Here is a 22,810-nt window from a genome sequence, read left to right on the forward strand (position 1 = left end):
GGGTCAGGAAACAAGGAACAGGAATCACTATGGGAACCTTGCTCTTATGGATGAAGCTCAAAGATCCGGCAGGGGTTGATGGGAGCAGCCGGCTTATATGGAAACCCTCGATGGCCCTTTAAATCTTCGAGAGCCTGGGCATGCAAGCGTTGACAGGACGAGGGGGAAGCAGGAGCGTGGAGAGGTAAGTGAGAACAGGGCACCACGCCACCACGGAGAGAGGCACGAGTGTGCCTGCGATCCAAGACGTGGATCGCAGGGACACCTGTCAGTACCCCCCTTCGGCCTTCCCCTCTTCTTAGTCCCAAGGAATCTTTGGAGGAGGTCCAGAATATTCTCCTCTGGCTCCCAGGATCTCTCTTCGGGCCCGAACCCCTTCCAGTCAACAAGGAAGAACCGCTTAACTCTCATGGTCTTCATGTCCAGTACCTCTTTAACCTCGTAGACATCCGTGGTATCAGCTTCTAGAGCAGGAGGAGGAGATTGCTGAGAGAAGCGGTTTAAGATGACAGGCTTCAGGAGGGAGACATGGAAGGACTTCGGATTGCGCACCGTAGGAGGAAGGCTTGTAAGCCACTGGATTGATGCATTTAATGACTTCAAAAGGACCAAGGAAGCGGGGACCAAGCTTGTAGCTAGGTATCTTGAGCCGGACGTATCTGGAAGATAGCCACACCTTGTCACCCAGAGAGAAGATAGGAGGAGTCGGCATGGGTCTTGGTGCAGTCTGTGGCTCGGAAAAGAGACAGACGGGTCTGTTCCAAAATTGATTTGAGATCCTGTACCAGTTCCTCTACTGCAGGAACCTCTGAGGGAGTAGACAGAGGAAGAGGAGGACCACAAGGAAGGCGTTGCTCCAGTAGACTCAGAATCCAGGGAGTTATAGGAGAATTCAGCCCATGGTAGCAGACAGGACCAGTCATCTTGACAGGCTTAGACAAAGTGGCGGAGGTAGCAGCCCCGAGTCTTATTCACCCTTTCAACTTGACCATTCTACTGACAGTAGTAAGCAGAGGAAAAGTCCAGATTTACTGGCAGCTGGTTACACAAGGAACGCTAGAACTTGGACACAAATTGGACCCCTCAGTCATACATGATGTGTTGAAGAAGTCCATGCAGCCGGAAGATTTGCTGGAAAAACCAACTGGCAAGATGTGAAGCAGAGGGAAGGCCTAGAAGAGAAGCAAAATGGGACATCTTGCAACATTGGTCAGTCACCACCCAGATGACGGTATTGCAAGAGGACGAAAGAAGATCTGTGACAAAGTCCATAGCCATGCAAGACCACGGGCGACTGGGTATCGGCAACATAAGCAACAAGCCAGCCGGTTTCAGGCGTGAAGGCTTATTATGGGCACAGGAGATGAGGGATCCCACGAAATCCCAGACATCTTTGACCAGGTCAGGCCAACAGTAGTAGCAAGAAATCAGGGCCACAGAGCATTGCACCCCAAGGTGCCCAGCCAGATGCGAAGAATGCTCCTAAGACAGAATCTTCTTCTGGAGTGCAGGTCGGACATACGTCTTGCCAGAAAGAAGCTGCCGGAGATCCACCGGAGCGGCAACAACCAGTTGTTCAAGAGAAATAATATGCCGAGGGCCGGCTCTTCTCCAATGACGTCAGAGGCACAGGAAAGAGCATCAGCCTTGATATTCTTTTCGCAGGATGGAAATGGATCAACAGATTGAAGCGTGAAAAAAAAGGGACCAACGGGCTTGCCTGGGATTAAGGCGATTGGCTGTCTGGAGATACAGGAGGTTCTTATGGCCACACAAAACTGATGGTGATCTCCTTCTAGTAGATATCGCCATTCCTCCATAGCAAGTTTGATGGCTGACAGTTTCTATCTCCAACAGAATAATTTCTGTCTGTGGAGGAAAATGTCTTAGAGAAAAAAAACGCAGGTTAGAGACTGGTGAGAAAAGCCCCTGCAACTATAGAGGATTTGTCAACCTCAAGATGAAAGGGCTTCTCCATGTCTGGCCTAGAGAGCACTAGAGCTGAGGCAAATGGGGACTTAAACCTGGAGAAGGCCTCTTCAGCCGCTGAGGGCCAGGCACGAGGATTGGCACCTTTCTTGGTGAGTGCCACGATGGGAGACACCAGAATGGAAAAATGCGGAATAAACTGCTGATAATAGTTCGCAAAACCCAGGAACCTCTGTATGGCTCATAGACCTTCTGGGCGTGGCCACTGTAGACTGCAAACAGTTTAGCAGGATCCATCTGGAGACCTCTGTTGGAGATTATATAGCCGAGGAAAGGAAGGCTGTGTTGGTGCTGACATTTCTCCAGCTTGGCATAGAGACGATTAGCCCAGAGGAGGCCAAGAACTTGTCGTGTATGGAACTCATGGGTCTCGAGGTCAGGGGAGAACACCAAGATGTCCTCTAGGTAGACCATGACACATGTATACAGCAGATCTCTGAAGATGTCATTCACGAATTCCTGGATCTGGCGGGGGTAAGTGGCCTGCGCCAATCAGCGATGCCCTAGTCCTTTATATCTTCGAGAGCCAGCATGTGTGCCCTAGGGAGCGGGATCGCGTGCCGTCCAGATGAGGAGGAAGCAGGAGCATGGAGAGGTAAGCGAGGGCTGGGGACCGCACCGCCACAGAGAGGGGCATGGGTGTGTCTCTGCGATCTGAGACGTGAATCGCAGAGACACACCCGTGACAGATGTACTACCACAGCTACCAAAAATGACTAAAACTACTTCAGGAATAAAAGTGGAGATGACTTATCAATGTGGAAAAGGTCATGTTAGTGTACACTGAACTTAGTCTATGGGGGTTATTTATCAATAGCCTAGCACCTTGAGACAGTTCTATGTCTGTTTTCGGAGATCCGCTGCCCATCAGATTCATAAAAGTGGCTTTGGCCCTTTAATAAATGTTCTTATGGTCTACGAGCTCTCTGGGATGACTAGAGTGACTGGAGAGACTATGCAACATTTAGTGTGACTTTTATAAAAAGTTGCAAGTCATGAATATGGCTTTTCACTGCGTTGCACTAGCAGTTGATAACACCAGAATAGTGATGTGGCGAAAATAGTCCTGTGAGACTTTTTAGCAGTTAAAAGTCAAAAGAAAATTTTTATGCCCAAAAAACCCAGACAAAATTAATGACAAATAACCCCCTATATGTCTATAAGTCTTCATCAGCAGTCATAACAGAGCTTGCTATAACATTAGTGGACACTACAAAACATTCCTGTCCTAATGGTAGATCGGTTTCTGGTGGTATCCATTTAAGCTACAAAACCAATTTAAGTGCAAAAAGCTTTAACTAGCCTGGATGTGAATGCAACACTTCATCACATCTATTGTGTATTTCATTGTAATAATGCATTTATAAAAGATAAATATACTTTTGATTCTTCAGGTATGTCTGTGAATTCAGAAATCAGTAGGTGCTCAATCATATTGCTAGTTTACAAACAGAAGCAGAAATAAAGACTTTGAAAAATTCCTACAATAACATGATGATGAGTGGGTGGATGTTTCACAGCACTGATGTTTATGATCTGACTGTTCTATGTTTAGCTCACGGTTGCAAGTGTTTTTGTACTGAATGTAACATACCTTTAGAGCAGTGCAGGGCCAACAAACAAAATCAAAACATGTAGGAAGAATACACCTATTTGTAATTGTAAGTCAATTCTAAGTTTCTAATGTTTTTTATCATTGTCAGAAAAACCAGCATTGTGATGAATATTCAGACCTGTAGCACAAAGCCCCTTTTTGGTTTAAAGTGGATGTATCAAATTTGATTGTTATCACTTATCCACAGCCAAATTGCCATCTTGTAGTATTTCAAGAATCCCTAATGAAATAGAAAAAGCTTAGGGGGGCTGCTCAGGATATTTTTTTAATTAATGGCAGGAACTAATCTAACAGAAGAACTCATAAATTCCAATAATCTAAGGTGGTCTAGTATATCTACTGTTACTGTTGCACAAAGTATGTGGGGATGGTGGTGATGATATGGTGATGGTAAATGCCTACTCCATCCAATCCAATCCACTGAGGTTGCAGCATAAGGGCACATTCACACAGCTGTATGCCCACCAAACCACAGCTGGGCGGTCATACTGCTGTGCGCTGGTGATGAGGAGAAGGTGACCCTTCCCCCCTCCATAGAGAACAGCGGTGCACGGCCACACACATGGGGAAAGATAGATGCTCTATCTTTTCCCCGTGTCTGGCACGGAATGGTGGCACACCGTTTATGGGGACGGATATGCGGGCCGCAAACTTGCAGCTGCATATACATCCCCCAGACGGCTGTGTGAATGTACCCTAAGAGCCTGTCAATCTGATGTCACTGCTGCAGAGGTCTCTAACAATTGAAAAAATGTAATTATCTAGGAAGACCTTTTTACATCAGCCTAAATTGCAATCATATTTTCTACTTTATTAAATGTACTGTTTAAGGATACATGTTTGTTAGCATGACGGCTAATGATGGAACTCCTTAATATAAGGATGCACACATATCATATGATATGCACCTATATCATACCGCAATAAAAAGCCATGGGTTATATAACCAGTTGGCAGCAGGACTTCCTGTGATCACCACACAAGGTGTGGCGTGACCCTACAACATGACCCTCATATGTTTGGATTATTTTTACTTTCCTTAACTCTATTCCGTCCGACCGCTGACTTTAGACGTCAGAGGGCTCAGGTCTGGAGTCTGCAGTTTTCTGCTGCTCCTGCGCTAGCCGCAGGGACAGGACCAGGTCTCTGGGTGTCAGAAGCACCCAGAGACCCAGGGAGAAGGGAGATCCGGTTTGTTACTGCTTCTCCCTTCTCTGCTCCTCACAGTATCATGCTGAATGAGGGTCTAGAGGGGTTAACGTGACCGCCAGGTGTAAAGGGAGAATCAGAGCTGCTGGGTCTAATCAGAACCAGTACAGCTCTGATTAGAATCCCCAGTGACTGGTGGTCATTTCTCCTGTAACTGAAAAGTACTATAAATTACAAAAAAAAGCATTTTTTCCAATTTGAACCCAAAATAAAAATGAAAAAAAAAAGTTCAAACTTTTATTATCTTTTTAACTTGCTCTAGGTGTCCCTAAAAAAACACCGCAAAAAAAATGGAGGTAGCATGCAAAAAAAAGTTATGGCCCTTAAACCATATTAAGAAACTTAACAATATGTCTTTCAGTCTCTATTTTTCATGCTTTTACAAAATTATTTTTACTCTATAACCCTGTAACTCCTCATAACTATATTGCTGTCCTAATCATTTATAAGCTTGGGGGGCTTGGATCAGGTGCGTCTCTGTCCCGAAAAAGCTGGGGCTACAGCTACTGTACCAGGGGACACATGGAAACCCCTAATTTAGACAAATCTGTCATCAAGCAAAATCATAATTTTAGAAAAGCTTTACATGATAATGTTATACATTTCTCTTATTACTAACAGAGTGCTTTTTATGCTGTATATATACAATGCAATCAGAGAAGTATGCCATAAATTCACTAAGCATGGTTCAAGATTATAAAAAAAAACAATGTTTAAAACCAATTTAAAAATTAACCCCATCCTTGGAGAGGTCACTTTTGGCATTTATATTATTGCCCCATCAAAGAGATACAACTCGTTTAATTATCCACAATCATTGCTGTATTAGGGTTTTTTTTCCAGGGTAAGTACAATTAAGTCAAGTTTTTATAGTTTTTACAATACTAAACAAATGGCAAAGTTTCACAGTTTATCATTGGTTTTCATGGTAGAGTATTAAGATGAAAAGACTGTTGGATTAAGATTAAGCATTTTAGCAGTAAAATACATATATCATATTAAATTATGATATAACAAATTACAATAAAATGGTAACATTAGAAACCATTTTGCTTTAACTGAATACAGCTTTACCAAGATCCTTACCCTCCTTTAATGTAATCAAGGAAAGAAACTTCCGTTTCCACAAGAAAAGAAAGCAAAGTAACCTAAAAGTAAAATGAAAATGATTAGAACTCATATCACTTACTACTACTTTATGCCAGGGCTGGAACTCCACGTATGAATTGGCCCCTAAAGCCAAGTCTATTCTTAACTTTACATTTCAACCCATTCAAGTCTTATCTCAACATTGCTTGTGGTGCTTTATTCATATTCACCCTGCATCTAAAGAGACCTAGCATAACAAGAATCAACTGTTCATTTAAAGGATTCCTTTAAAGCTTGTGCAAGTGTTATCTCTAGAGGAAAACTCTTTTGTGTGGGAAGGTATCTTAGGTTAATTCCAAAGATTAACACTGTTTCTTTCAAAATTTCCATTTCTCTGTTTTGCTAATGGAATCTCACCACATTATTAACTCTGTTACACTGTTATCAATGCAATACTTGCTCGTTGCTTCTAATGAACTGAAATTAAACATTAAATGAGCCTGAGCATTTAGGTATTAAAAGATTACAGTGGCACAGTACTGAAGTGTCTTCAGATGGAGGAAAGAAGTTTGAAAGAAAGGGTATTTGTAAAACTTGGTCTAGGTAAAAAAGATGGAAATTAGGGTATAGTGCCAGTGTTAGTTTACACAACAAAAAAAGATCTGAGTGCTTAAAATTTTCATTGAATTTAACCCCTTGATCTGAGAATTTCAGTTATAAATAAAAATCAATCCCTTGCTTTCTATCAACTGCCTTTTGTCAGAACATGAGCCATTCACTGTACTGTGTCCTGGACCTACAACACTGCTGAGGACAAGACTCCTTACATCATAGATCTTTGTCCTGTCTCATGCAGTGTTGTCAGTCTGTGACAATAGATTGTGATGCCAGTGTGAAGCTGCATCTGTTTTTTCCACATTTGTGCTTCAGTGACTTTCGCTGACATTTCTGAAGCGTTTTTAATTTTGTGTTTGTTCACGTATGTGTTTGTTTGTTTTTATTCACGGATGATGCTGGGGAACCAGGTATATGTCTTCTAACCAATGTTAAACCTTCAGTTCTTTTTTTTTTGCAAAAGCAAAAACAGAAGCAAAAAAGTAGCAAAACTGGAAACTTAATGGATACGCCTATGTGAATGTAGCCTAAGTTCTAACTTATTAATATTACTTAGTTATTTTATTAAAAAAATGTTAACATAATATAACCCCACAAGGTCTTAAAAGTAACCTAGCCACCAAGTACAAAATGCTAAATTACATACACTAACAAGGGAAACAATGAGGCAGGTGTATCATACGCTGGTGAATGGTGCACCAGCATATGAAGTACCCCCCGCCCCCCTGCATGCACTGGATCTACCAGAAGGCTACAACCTCCTGATATATCCATCAGCAGAGTGCTGCTAGTCATGCCACCCTTCTGGCCCCTCCAGGTATCTCATACCTACATTTGACTTGCAATTATTTAGCATATGATTAGTTATGCAGATTTTTGTCATGTAACTGCATTGTTATTATAGGTATTATTTAGAACATAGTGGTGGAACAATCTTTTTCTTCATGTATACTACAAATTAGAACCTCTTCTCTAATAGTTCAGTGTGATTTTACATTCATTCTCATGATAAAGGTCAATGGTTCATGAAGAATATTTCCCAAAAAAAGAAAAGCAGCATCATGCAGTTTATCGATAGCTTTCGGTCAAAATAATTGCAAAACTGAATCTTATGTGTACCACTACTGTTGTAAAAATATTAAATGAATTCCATCCATCCCAAAGTAAAAAAGGCAGCTCATCACAAGGTCTATTAAGATTGTCTATAAAATTATACAGGACATGGCAGCAGGACTCAAAATGCCCCATTTCCAGTTGCCTTCTGGTGGATTGAGGAGGATGGGGGGGGGGGGTCTGTTTTCAATATTGTCTGCATGCCTGCTGTGTCATAACCACTCCCATATTAAGGACATCAGCATGTCCATCACCGGAAGTCTTGAGTCCTTTTGCCAATGCATCATGGTCCCAGCAGCTTAACACAAACTTTCCCAGGTTAAGTACTATATGCAAGGGTCTTGTACTTACCCCGATAAAGTTTTGGAATAGTACCTATCCCCTTAATTCCTACAAAATTTCCCTTTGCAAATTATTGAAAGAAATACAATGAAAAACATCATCAAAATTAAAGAACTCAATATTTATCTCCTAAAAAAAATATATGTTACTTACTGTTCCAGAATTCAAATACTTTTTCTTTTTTCCCTTTTTCTTAGCATTTATTACCTTGAAATACAAGTAGAAGTTTTTTAGGATGAGTGAAACATTAAATTGCATTTACATATTAATACAGTGTCTAAGCATGTATTTTTACTCGATCAAATTAACCTTGTAATAATTAAAGCAGTAAAAAAAAAGTATTTGTCATCAACGTCACATGTATATTGCAATTAAAGAACATGTTTTCAGTTCGTATTGATAGACAGCATCATATATATGATGCAAAAATCTATTTTTTTCATTCTGAAATGATAGGTAAATGATAATAATAATTCCTTTATTTATACAGTGCCTACAAGTAGTATTCAACCCCCTGCAGATTTAGCAGGTTTGATAAGAAGCAAATAAGTTAGAGCCTTCAAACTTCAAACAAGAGCAGGATTCATTAACAGATGCATAAATCTTACAAACCAAAAAGTTATGTTGCTCAGTTAAATTTTAATAAATTTTAAACATAAAAGTGTGGGTCAATTATTATTCAACCCCTCAAACCACCAGAATTCTGTTTGGTTCCGCTAAAGTATTAAGAAGTAGTTTAGGCACAAAGAACAATGAGCTTCACATGTTTGGATTAATTATCTGTTTTTCCAGCCTTTTCTGACTATTTAAGACCCTCCCCAAACTTGTGAGCAGCAATCATACATGGTCAACATGGGAAAGACAAAGGAGCATTCCAAGGCCATTAGAAACAAGATTGTGGAGGTTCACAAGGCTGGCAAGGGGTAGAAAACCCTTTCCAAGGAGTTGAGCCTACCTGTCTCCACTGTTGGGAGCATCATCCAGAAGTGGAAGGCTTATGGAACTACTGTTAGCCTTTCACGGCCTGGACAGCCTTTGAAAGTTTCCTCCCGTGCCGAGGCCGGGCTTGTCCGAAGAGTCAAGGCTAACCCAAGGACAACAAGGAAGTCGCTCCGGGAAGATCTCATGGCAGTGGGGACATTGGTTTCAGTCAATACCATAAGTAACGTACTCCACCGCAATGGTCTCCATTCCAGACGAGCACGTAAGGTACCTTTACTTTCAAAGCGTCATGTCAAGGCTCGTTTACAGTTTGCTCGTGATCACTTGGAGGACTCTGAGACAGACTGGTTCAAGGTTCTCTGGTCTGATGAGACCAAGATCGAGATCTTTGTTACCAACCACACACGTGACGTTTGGAGACTGGATGGCACTGCATACGACCCCAAGAATACCATCCCTACAGTGAAGCATAGTGGTGGCAGCATCATGCTGTGGGGCTGCTTCTCAGCTAAGGAGCTTGGCCATCTGGTCCGCAACCATGGGAAGATGGATAGCACGGCCTACTTGAAGATTTTGGCCAAGAACATCCGCTCCTCCATCAAGGATCTTACGATGCGTTGTCATTTCATCTTCCAACAAGACAACGACCCAAAGCACACAGCCAATAAAACCAAGGCCTGGTTCAAGAGGGAAAAAATCAAGGTGTTGCAGTGCACTAGTCAGTCTCCTGACCTTAACCCAATTGAAAACTTGTGGAAGGAGCTCAAGATTAAAGTCCACATGAGACACCCAAAGAAGCTAGATAACCTGGAGAAGATCTGCATGGAGGATTGGGCCAAGATAACTCCAGAGACCTGTGCCGGCCTGTCAGGTCTTATAAAAGACGATTATTAGCTGTAATTGCAAACAAACGTTATTTCACAAAATATTAAACCTAGGGGTTGAATAATAATTGACCCACACTTTTATGTTTAAAATTTATTAAAATTTAACTGAGCAACATAACCTTTTGGTTTGTAAGATTTATGCATCTGTTAATAAATCCTGCTCTTGTTTGAAGTTTGAAGGCTCTAACTTATTTGCTTCTTATCAAACCTGCTAAATCTGCAGGGGGTTGAATACTACTTGTAGGCACTGTATAGCGCCTACAGATTAAGCAGCGCTGCACAGAGCTTGCCAAATTGGTCCCTGTCCCCGTGGGGCTCACAATCTCATCAACCTGCCCGTATGTTTTGAAATGATGAGAAAATGCCCTCTTCAGTTAGGGTTAACCATGTATTTACCCTATTATTAAATTATATGCTAAGCAGTAATGCCAAAGAAGAGAGAGCCAATGTTACGTGTACAGCACATATCAAACTGAATGGAATGACCTTAAACCGAATACAGAGCAGCACAGATATTGCCAATTAACAGAATGATCGGTCAATTTAAAAAGTAATTTCAGATGATTTTTGATATTGTGTTTGGGGCAGTGTTGTGAACATTTTTATGATATACTTCTAAACAGGCTGCAAAGTACCCCATAGTTACAATGTTATTTCTCCATTGTCGTGCTAGATATTACTGCATAATTGGAGATGGTCTCTTTCCTCTCCTGCTTGTTTACACAGCTGTAACAACTGAGTGCTAACCCTCCCTGCTCCTTCCCTGGATGTAGTATGCTATGAATATTAATTTCAAGGACTGGATTTTTGAAGCTGAAAGTGAAGGGGTTAATCCTCCCATCTCAGAGCTGCCTAAACACACACAGGAAGATTAGATGTAAGCTCATTGACAGCTCCTATACAGGCTGATATTCAGATCGCTTTGGGAGAGAGCCCTGGAGCCTCAAATAAATGATAAATCAAATAACTGCAACACTAATATATCTGTAAGCTATAAGAGACATATTATTTAAATGAAATATTACTATATACATACAGTGCTGCTATGTCCAGTAATTCCTTAAGATCCAAATTGGGACTTATCATGAAATTCTTAAATTGGTGGTCGTGACAACACCAGAAATTACCAAGTTCTATACATTATTATGGCTCAGCAACACTTTTTCATTCAATTTCTATTTGGAAGAGCTGCAGTGCAAGACCATTCTGTGCTTGACTTCACTTTGGTAGCCTAGTGAAGTGAAAAGGAGCAGCAAGTAGGAATGTGTGATCATCACTCTATTTACCCACTGATGGGCAAGGGTTTTCTGCTAGGGAGAATGGGTAACACAGGGAAAATAGCTATACACTTTTTTGCTGGGATGGCTGTGCCATGGATACTCCTACATTCAGTGGTATAAATACAAGTAGTTGCCATAAGTTTGCTGGTTGCTCAAAGTGGATTTGAGGGTCCAGGGTTTGGGTAAAGCCCTACCATACTACAATGTGGGTTTTGGAGGCCGAATTTGGAGTCCAGGTAGGGCTCCTTGCATGTTTAAAGAGACCAAAGGGAAAAAGTGTTGTGTTAGCTGCATGCAGTTCAATTTCTGGGCACATCAAAATCGGAATATTTTCACAAAAATCTAAAATTGTTCATGGGAGAGGAGCAAAGACCTAACTTTCAGCTGTGTTAAAAAGACTGAAAATAATTTTCTGTTATTTCTGAACAAGCACGTATGTTTTTTTGTTATTAACTGATTTGCTGCTAAACAAGCATGTCTAAGCTTTGCTGTGAATAAAATTTGTTTTGTCAAATTCCTGTTTGCTGCTAACTAGACCACAATTTATATTCAAAAGATTCAACAGTTTTTCAGAACATAGTCAAAGTTGTTTTTTTTAAATATTTTTTTAATGTTTTACCAAAAAAAAAAAACATATATAAAAAAAACTGATGCAACAGAGTACATAGTCTACGGTTTAAAATGCATCAACATATTCTCCTTTATGACATAAATGGACTTTTACAAGATGTGTCCATCTTCACCTACCCATGTGTTTTGAGATTTCCTGAGATAATTGGTGCGAGATGAACAACTTTAAGAAAAAATTTTCACTTTGTTTCTCAAAATTTCACACCACTTATCTTGAGATATATAAACAGCTACAATTGTAAGGATAGATACACTTTTATTATTTTCAGTCTCACAGAAGAAACAGATAGCACTTTTTGTTTAACAGCTCACCTCATACACGTTGAACTGTGACTGTCCTCTAGACAACTCCCTGTAGCTTGTTGAGAATTCACCAATGTAATCATGGCTAAAATAATATAGAAAATGTTACAAAAACACATACAACTAAGGGCGGACAACTGTGCAACACAATCATATATTGACGAAAGGGGGGAAAAACATCTTCACAACAGGTTTTGCAATTAGAATATAATGTTTAGTATCTAACCACAAAGACTATGCTACCTGAAGTCAGCGTTTGAAAACCGTGGTCATGTGAGGAAGTTTGGAACACCCCTAACATGAGTAAAATAGCACTATTCTAAGCTTATTTGGAAAATTGTATATATTCTAGAGCCAGAAATATAAATGTAAATGAGATCATTGTAAAAGATCAATGATCAAAATTAGAGAACAATTAGAAAACTCACAAGTTTTTTTCAGATCATAATGGGTGAGGACTTATCATTGAGAAGTGTTATTCCTCCCCTATTTTCACAACCCTCCTGGTTTGGACAGCTAAATCTGCATCTGAACAACTGAATGGGTGGATACAACCTCAGATACCTGCAAGTTATTAGTGTAAATCTGGAACCTGGTGCTAATTATCTGATTGATTATTAATTAATTATCTGACTAATTATTGATTAATTATCTAATTATCTGGTGATTATTATCTGATAAACCCTATATAACAAGAAGCCTAACTTTCCAGTTTTCACTGACTTTGCAAAAATGGTGGGCATTCCAAAGTGACTGAAACCCTCCAGCAGCAGGATGTCCAGATGAAGGCCAAAGGGGCGACCCTATCAAACATAGTAAGAGAAGTTGGTCATTCAAAGCCTGTGATTTCCCCTTTGCTGGAGATCATGTTATGTGGACAGAGGAGAAGTGGTCCACAGTTCATATTATTGTTGAAAGCAAGTATAATTTATTTGGATCTGATGGATAAACATTATGTCATATCTCATCTTGCAGTAAAGTCTGTAGTGCTTTAGAGGTCAGACTTTTAGCCGTAAACTCACCTATAAGCATTATACACATGTAGTAATGTTTTGATAATAAACTATATGATGATTTCTATTATTGTTTAGTGTTTGATAGTATTCTACTTATATGTCAGGTCTTTATATGTTCCCTTGTATTTGTGTGTGAAAACATCTCCCCCCTCCCTTCCCAAAAGACTCAATCATTTACAGGGAAAAAGCTGAAAGCAACAATGATCAATAGAAGATGCCAAGGTATGCATATTACCTTTCCAGGCAACCACAGAAGTATGAAAACAGATGGTGAATGCTTCTCTGGGTGAACAGGCACATTTCTTTGTAATGTATAGTATATTTTTTTCAGTTGTCAAAATAACTAAAAATGACCATTGTAAATTAATTCCCTAGTGTGTGATGGTCGTGTTGATGTTTAGTCTGGGGGAAACCGGGCCAATATGGCAATGTTTTTTATAGCGTTATGGTTTTTTTTTCTTATTTTATTGGGAAGTATTGATGTGTATTTTTAAATATTCATTAATATGTAATTGGTGTGCGTTTTGACTTTATATGTCCCCCATGAGATCATAAAAGACCCCCTGGGTGACATTTCCATGTTTTTTCTTTTTAAACATTTTTTTTACTTTCATGCTTTTACCTGTAACTGGAACATCTATAGGAGCCCCAGTTACACAGGGAAATTACCCTCTATGGAGGCAGATGTTGGATCAGAGCTGGACTGGGTCTGATCAGAGCCTGCAGCTCTGATTAACCACTACAAACTAGGCGGTTTTGTGACCGCTGGATTTCCTCCTCTTAGTGCTGTCTCTCCTCCTCTTAATATTGCGCCACTTCCGCATGATTTCTTCTAGGGTCTCAGGCGGTCTCTGACAGCTGGAAACCTGGAACTGCTCCCGCAATTAGCACGGAAGCAGAAGAAAACTGCAGCAACGTCAAACTATGTTGTTGCAGACTCGAGACCCACGCCCGCTGATGTCTAAAGTCGGGATCAAAGTTAATTTGTGGAACAACCCCTTAAACATATAACAAACAAGAGAACCATGTAATACAGAATGTTTAAAATGTGAGATGCTACTGTGAGAGTGATGAACATATTTTACTTAGCAGGTTTAGATTCCTGATACTTTAGGAAAATATGCCAACTCTGCAGAGTAAACAGCTGTTCATCTTTCTTGTACACACTCAGTTATGTTCTTGTATTAGGTTGATAGACTTCACCAAGATAAATCTACAGCTTTTAGAAAATTGCTGACCCAAATACACATAAAAAGTGCTGTTCTAGAACTCAAATTCATTAGAGCTTCGCAAGGATTGATACTGCATATTAAGGGGGGGAAATTATATGGAATTTGTTCAGTTATGGCACGTTGAACTCAGTAGGAGTATTAAAGGGGTATTCCCATTATGGCAAATTTATGTTATTGTTTGTATTATAAAAAGTTATACAATTTTCTAATATTCTTTCTGTATCAATTCCTCGCAGATTTCTAGATCTCTGCTTGCTGTCCTTCTATAGAAAGCTTCTATTTTTACTACCAATGGACAGAAACCTGACCATGATCACACAGGTGCACGCTTCGTTATAACACACAGCTCTGATTAACCTCTGTGATACTAATGAGCTGTGCACCTGTGTGACCATGGTCAGATTTCTGTCCACTGGTAGCAAACAGAGAAGCTTTCTATAGAATGACAGCAAATCTGTGAAAAATGTATACATAAAGTATATTAGAAAATGGTATAACGTTTTATATTACAAACAATAACATTAATTTGCTGAAACGAGAATACCCCTTTAAGTATAATGTAAAATATTGTTTTTATACACTATCCTGAATATCTGTACAGCCGCTACAGAATAAAACTTTTTTGATGTAATATAAAAATCAATATTTATGTTTAATACACTTCTTCTACAATGGTAACCCATATTAAGTCATTTGATCATCTAGTCCTCTTAACTAGTTATGAGTGGACTCGAATCACAATTTTTTGGGTTCATGCCGAACATTGTGGTTTGTGGTCTCCTGAACTTCTGTCAGAAGGTCAAGTTCAGGTTTGGGACAACCCCCACCTTTAACACCCATGATTATGCCTTCATGTTTGGGTTCTTATTTTACATTGCAGGTTTTTGGTCCGCAAAATATGAACATTCGGTACTCCCGATCGGTGTTATGCTATACATGCCACGGCAAAGTCACTTGCAACATGTAATTGATGGATAACACTCGTGATCAGTGGGTGTTTGGATTTGTGTCCGGGTTCGGACGAACCCATCAGACTCGAATACTGGGTTCACTCATCTCTACTTATGAGTTATTTTTCTACTCCAAATGTTTTAAAATAATTTTAGGGTTAGTGTATTAAAAAAATGGTAAAAAAAATTTGATGTTTACATTTTAGTTATTTTTTACTTTGCTTATAATATATTGTTACCAAAAAAAACAGATAATGTATTACTGTTTGTCATTTTCGGCAACAAATTTTAACATATTACATGTCTTAAGTTAACTAAGTAATCTAGCAATAAGTGGGGCAAACTTTTGTAATTTAATATTTTGTACATGGTAAAAAATAAATGATAAAATATCTAACATATGTCAATACTCTACCTTCCATCTCTATCCCAATCATAGACTTCCACTTTAATTGTTCTGTCAACAAAAAATTAGATTTATTATATATGGTACTTATGTTATATATGGCTAGTAGCAACACATTGCCTGAAACATTAACAAACTTTAGAAACATTTCTTACCTGTCAAAATCCCCATTGCACAAAGCCCTGACTGGGATCTTGAAAGCCTGCCACACAGGGTTTAATGTATTCTTTACTACTTCTGTCTTGTGGCAAATTGTAAAGCTAAGTAAAAAAGAAAACATATTAGCTTTATCACAGACAAGTTACAAAATAAACTAAACGTTCATATAAGCACAAGCTAATTTTGATCACAGATTACCAGTAGTGTTAAGTGGATCTGAATTGCAAAGTTCGCCTCATACCTGGGCAACCCTCCCCCCCCCCCACCATTAATGCCCATGATCAGTCCTAGTAATAGGAGCAATGACCCTCCCTTAACTGGAGGGGGTGCATAAGGCTGCAGTGATTTAAATACCACTGGTGGGTGTTACTGGTGGGGGTTCGAGTTTGGGTAGATATTTTTAATTTTTTTTTCGGCTGCACCTAAATTTTAACAGGTCTGCTCTTCAATAATAATCAGAGCCATTGATTATCATTTACATTAATTCCACTTCTTAATAATTCCACACCCCAGAGATTTATCAAGCTGTCTTCACAGGAATCCTGTAGTAAAAATGTGTCTGAAATGCTGTGCGCCACATTTTTTAAGGGTATTAAACAATTTTTAGGCACTTTTCCATCTTGTATGCAAGAGAGACATGACCACAGAAAAATGGGGTGTTGCAAAAAAAGTCTATGTACCCAAAAATTTTTTCAAGCTAAACAAACTAATAGATTCTAAATCAATTTGGAGCATACAGTGAAAGCCATAAATACGTAGCCCACAAGAAAATGGCATAATTATGCTTTTTCATCTATTTCACCGCATTTGTATTTTTTTCATGCTTTCCAGTACATGGCATATAATATTAAATACCATCAGTAGGAGTTAGAATTTGTTATGCAGAAAACAAGCCTTATACAGCTCTCATAATGTTCAGTGCAGTGTAATAGCAAGCTGGAAAAAATGTGGTAGAAATGACAAAAAAAGTTGCATTATTTTATTACAGGCTGCGTTTTACAACTTTCACACACCTCTTACTTTTTTATACTTTGATGTATGGAGCTGGACAAGCTGACGTTTTCAGTGATTTCCGTTTGTGAAGTGTAGAAACTTTTGATCACTTTTTATTCAAATATTTATGTGTGTTGAAATTTTGACCATCCTAAATTTCCCCTCGATTTTGATTTTATTACTATGAAGATCTCAAGGTGTTAACAATCTTTCTAAGAGCAGTTTCTGATAGTTTGAGGGGTGCAGATTTGAAAATGTGTTGATTACATAGGGGGGGGGGTTAATGTTAAATATTTAACATTTCAGCAAAAACAGAAAATAGTCAATTCTGAAAATACAGAAAACCAATATATATATGTATATCGATTTGTAAGCCGCGTGACATCAAAATAAATTATCCAGACATTTGAAAAATTATGAAAATGTAAAGCGTACATGCAGGAAATGTTATTCAGCAACTTATTGAGGTGGAAAATCTGTCTGAAAATGCAATGATTTAGAATTTTGAAAATGACAAATTTTTCAAAAAATTCATCAATTTCTATCTTTTTTTTTTAAAAATAAAAACAAAACTTATCAGCCACAATTTACCACTAAAGTGAGTAAAAACAATCTCATAATCGCTTTGATAAGTAACAGTGTTCAAAAATTATAATCATATAAAGAGACACAAGTCAGAAGACAAAAAATGGGACTGAGCCTTTAGCTACAAAATGGCTGCGTCTTAAGAAATACCTATTTTTTTGTGCTGAAAGCAATTATGGGGTGAGCAGAGGGAGAAGCAGCTCTCCATCCATCCTGAGCTCCTGCCGCCACGCACATAAGAACAGACTGTTAGTCTGCTAGTTGATTGTGAAATCTAGTGGGCCCACGTCCTCTGGTCAGCCAGCAGTGCCAGCTCACTGTCTGCTAGTCCAATGTGGTAGCAGCATAGTTGCACAAGAGCTGCGATGCTCGTTCAGTGAGGAGTGAAAATGAGTGTGTTACTCCTTCCTTACTGCTCGCGCGCTGTGAGAGACCTTGTTCTGGCTGAATGAGCCTGTCTCTCGCTCGCCACAAGAAGTCCTCCTCCCCCTCTTCTTCTCCCTCCTCTAGCCATAGCTGAATGTGCCTGCTAGCAGACACAGCTATGAGCAGGCACACTGAAAATTGTGCAGATGTCTGCCAGGAGGCACTGCATGTTTAATATAATGAGGGGGTGGGGCCAACAGACGTCGGGGCCCACCTGTGAATTCCCCAGCACACCAGTAAGCCAGTCCTACCCTGCTGTAGCTCCTAGTGAATACAGCTGGGAATTGGAGGGTGGAATAGAAAGCTGCGTCCTGCACACAGAACTATAGTGGAGGAAGGCTTCTGCTAAACAAAATCCGATTTAAAATGCACTGTGAAATATTTAAATAACACTTTTTATGCAGACAGGATTTTTAAATTAAAGGGAGATTACCAGCAGTTTTGACAACACTGCATACTCTAGAGAGCTGTGCAACCATATCTTTATGTGTGACGTTAGTAACAGCAGGACTATGAAAAAATATTATACTCCAGGATTGTAGCTGGTAATGGAGCACTGGAGGAGTTTTACTTAAAGCGGTCCTGCGTGACTAACCTGTATGTGCCTCCCTTGTGGCACTCTTGTCTCTCATTGCTCTATTCAATGAAGTTTATTGTTGATTTAAAAATCAACATTAAACACAGCCCTGTGTAAAGTGTATGTCAGGCTCAGAGGTAGTGGATCCTCTGAACCACTGCGGTCGATGACACAAGCCACTACCTGGGACTGGAGACTAAGTGGCACTCGGTTTTCCCCAGAGCCCGCCGCAAATTGGCAATCTCTAATATCTATTAAAAGTACCGCTTTCTCAAATGTAAAGCAAAGCCACTTGGTTTAGAAATATCTTTTATTTTTTCAACCAGTCATTCCTGTCAATAAAATGTGATCCTTAACTGTCCATGACATGTACATAAACTACCTTCCAGGGCCTTATGATTCTGTTTGGTCTCATTACTACAACTGCCTTGATTTGCTATAATTAGGAGCATCAGTCATACATATCAAGTAACATACCTTCCATCTTCATTGCTTCGGTAAAACACTAGAAATGGGTCTGACTTTCCAAAAAAGTCTTTCTTGTCAAGTTTATTGGCACAAAATTGCATTAACACAGCATCCTATAATACATGATAAATATTTTATTAAACCTAAATAGGAACAACATACTGCAATAAACAGTTGAGTTGTATGATTAAAAATGAGTGTAAAATAATGAAAACATACCATAAAGGGGTATTCTTACAAAGACAAGATTCATAAATAGACTCAAGATTACAATATAACACATTCTCTAATTCAATGTTATTAACAGAAATACAACATTTCACAGATATAATTCCAAACTGTATCTATCAGTCCTTGCGATTACAATTTGGTTGTCCCTGGATCCGACCATAAACTCCTCACTATAGTCGGGCAGTTACCTATAGCGTCTCTTGCATTGCTGGAGCAGGGTGAGGGGTAGGAGGCAAAGAGCACACTAAGGACACAAACACTTCCTAGTTCCAGAAGCAGCATGCTTCTACACTGTTTTCAGCAGAGAGGAGACATCAGCAGCAGCACTACAAACAAGATAAGGTCTTGATATGAGGGGAGGTAACATAGTAGTGCTGACTGTGTTGTATTGATTAGATGAAGCAGCAGAGCTGAGTGAGTCATATCATGACTCTGATCTGTATCATCTCTCTATTTCTATGGATAAATAATACAGCACACCTGGTGATGCATTGTTCAAGAAGCTGAGGTGCTGGCAGCACATCCAAACAGGAAATTTAGAAGAAAATGAACCAGCAAATTCACTGAGATACTGCTGCTGGTTTTATGAAGATAACCAGAATAAAGGATTTGTATCCTTATCCCAGTGGATTTGCTGGTTCATTTTCATCTAAATTTTTATTTTTATATGTGTCATATATTAGTAGACTGTTCAGAAGCTAAATGAAAGTGTAGATAAACCCTGTACCCTGATAATCTAAGCACATTTTCAGCACAAAGAATCTCATAGTACAGCGAAATTATGAAGTTTCTGCTCAGCTAGTGACTGCCCAATTACACTTATCAATGAGTGAAAGGAGCAAAAACAGCAATAAAACTGACTTAAATTGCAAAGTAAGGAGTTGAACATCTTTACTGTGTAAACATAAATAGGGAGCTCAAAATTTGAGAACTTTCTATCATGGACAAACCCCTTTAATATAGACCCTTTTTTAACCCCTTAAGGACGCAGCCTGTTTGCAGGTTAAGGCTCGCAACTTTTTTTGGAAATTTGACCAGTGTCTCTTCCTGTGGTAATAACTTTTCAACGCTTTAAGATATCTCTGTGATTTTGAGATTGTTTTCTCGTGAGACATTGTAGTTTATGTTAGTAGTGTCATTTCGGTGATCCGTTCCTTTTTTGGGGGGTAAAAATTCAAAAATTTAGGAAAAATTTGAAAAAAATGACTATTTTCAAAGTTTCAAATGTTATAATTTTTAGACAAAAAGTGATACCACAAATTTTTTTTGATAGAAACCTTTTGCCATTGGTCTTCTTTTTATATCCATAATTTGTTTTACGTTTCCATTATTTTTATGGATGTGAGAAGGTTTGAAGTTTTAGTAGCAACTTCTCAGATTTTCTTGAAATTTGAAAAATGCGAACTTTTTGGTGATCAATTCAGTTTGGAAGTGCCGTATAAAGGCTTATGTACTATATACCCCCACAAGTAACACCATTTTATGAACCTAACATCTCAACCTATTCAAATCAGCATTTAAGAAGTCTGTTAACCCTTTAATTATTTTTCCGGAAGCATATGAAAATGGAGTGGAAATTTTGAAATTTCAATTTTTGATTTCAATCTTTCCAATTTAGCCCTAAAACGGATACATTCAGAAGGAATTTGAGGTAAATATATATTCCTAATTTCTTGCCCTGCTTCTTCCGAGTACGGCAATCCCAGACATGTGGATGTCAGCTGCTGTTTCCCCGCACAGCGATGTCCAGAACAGAGTTAGCAATACTGGGAATTTGGAAAGCCAATTTGGCTGCAAATATTTTGTGGTGCCACAGTGTAATTGAAGAGCCCCTGAAGTAAAAGTACAATAGAAAACCCCCCAAAATGTCACCATTTCGGAAACTAGACCCCTCAAAGAATTTATCGGTGGTTGTGGTGAGCATTTTAACCCCCGACACGCTGGTCAAAATTGAATGCAAAGTAAATGGTGCAGAGTAAAAATTGTGTTTTTATCTCAAAAATGTCATTTTAGTGCCTCATATACTGTGCCCAACCCATGCCACTTTAGACAAACACCCCAAAAATCATTCTGCGGGTTGTCCCGAGTACAGCAATACCACACATGTGCCAATAATTTACAGACTGGGCGCACAGAAGGGATGAGAACGGAAGGAGTGAAATTTTGATTTTCCAGCTCCGTTTTCACATGTTTGGATTTGGAGTGCCATGTCATGTTGGCAGGGCCCGTGAGGTGCCAGTGCAATAGAAACCCCCAATAAATGATACCATTACGGAAACTAGACCCCTCAAAGAATTTATCGGTGGTTGTGGTGAGCATTTTAACCCCCGACACGCTGGTCAAAATTAAATGCAAAGCAAATGGTGCAGAGTAAAAATTGCGTTTTTATCTCAAAAATGTCATTTTAGTGCCTCATATACTGTGCCCAACCCGTGCCACTTTAGACAAACACCCCAAAAATCATTCTGCAGGTTGTCCCGAGTACAGCAATACCACACATGTGCCAATAATTTACAGACTGGGCACACAGAAGGGATGAGAACGGAAGGAATGAAATTTTGATTTTCCAGCTCCGTTTTCACATGTTTGGATTTGGAGTGCCATGTCATGTTGGCAGGGCCCGTGAGGTGCCAGTGCAATAGAAACCCCCAATAAATGATACCATTACGGAAACTAGACCCCTCAAAGAATTTATCGGTGGTTGTGGTGAGCATTTTAACCCCCGACACGCTGGTCAAAATTAAATGCAAAGCAAATGGTGCAGAGTAAAAATTGCGTTTTTATCTCAAAAATGTCATTTTAGTGCCTCATATACTGTGCCCAACCCGTGCCACTTTAGACAAACACCCCAAAAACCATTCTGCAGGTTGTCCCGAGTACAGCAATACCACACATGTGCCAATAATTTACAGACTGGGCACACAGAAGGGATGAGAACGGAAGGAATGAAATTTTGATTTTCCAGCTCCGTTTTCACATGTTTGGATTTGGAGTGCCATGTCATGTTGGCAGGGCCCGTGAGGTGCCAGTGCAATAGAAACCCCCAATAAATGATACCATTACGGAAACTAGACCCCTCAAAGAATTTATCGGTGGTTGTGGTGAGCATTTTAACCCCCGACACGCTGGTCAAAATTAAATGCAAAGTAAATGGTGCAGAGTAAAAATTGCGTTTTTATCTCAAAAATGTCATTTTAGTGCCTCATATACTGTGCCCAACCCATGCCACTTTAGACAAACACCCCAAAAATCATTCTGCGGGTTGTCCTGAGTACAGCAATACCACACATGTGCCAATAATTTACAGACTGGGCACACAGAAGGGATGAAAACGGAAGGAGTGAAATTTTGATTTTCCAGCTCCGTTTTCACATGTTTGGATTTGGAGTGCCATGTCATGTTGGCAGGGCCCGTGAGGTGCCAGTGCAATAGAAACCCCCAATAAATGATACCATTACGGAAACTAGACCCCTCAAAGAATTTATCGGTGGTTGTGGTGAGCATTTTAACCCCCGACACGCTGGTCAAAATTGAATGCAAAGTAAATGGTGCAGAGTAAAAATTGCGTTTTTATCTCAAAAATGTCATTTTAGTGCCTCATATACTGTGCCCAACCCATGCCACTTCAGACAAACACCCCAAAAATCATTCTGCGGGTTGTCCCGAGTACGGCAATACCACACATGTGCCAATAATTTACAGGCTGGGCACACAGAAGGGATGAGAACGGAAGGAGTGAAATTTTGATTTTCC

General features: G+C 39.5%; 1 protein-coding gene across 2 annotated transcripts in view; it reads right to left on the reverse strand.

The window, feature by feature from the left end:
- Positions 1 to 22,810, reverse strand: part of CPNE8 (copine 8) — a 190,703-nt gene that overhangs the window by 35,853 nt on the left and 132,040 nt on the right. For both annotated transcript variants that reach the window (XM_072147109.1, XM_072147111.1), the window contains 6 exons: positions 18,836 to 18,939; positions 15,774 to 15,878; positions 15,628 to 15,669; positions 12,024 to 12,099; positions 8,126 to 8,179; positions 5,900 to 5,961 (listed from right to left, as the gene is read on the reverse strand). In XM_072147109.1, the coding sequence (XP_072003210.1) occupies positions 5,900 to 5,961; positions 8,126 to 8,179; positions 12,024 to 12,099; positions 15,628 to 15,669; positions 15,774 to 15,878; positions 18,836 to 18,939 (443 nt within the window). The remainder of the gene's footprint in view (positions 1 to 5,899; positions 5,962 to 8,125; positions 8,180 to 12,023; positions 12,100 to 15,627; positions 15,670 to 15,773; positions 15,879 to 18,835; positions 18,940 to 22,810) is intronic.

This window comes from Engystomops pustulosus, chromosome 4, assembly GCF_040894005.1.
Source record: "Engystomops pustulosus chromosome 4, aEngPut4.maternal, whole genome shotgun sequence".
NCBI lineage: Eukaryota > Metazoa > Chordata > Amphibia > Anura > Leptodactylidae > Engystomops > Engystomops pustulosus.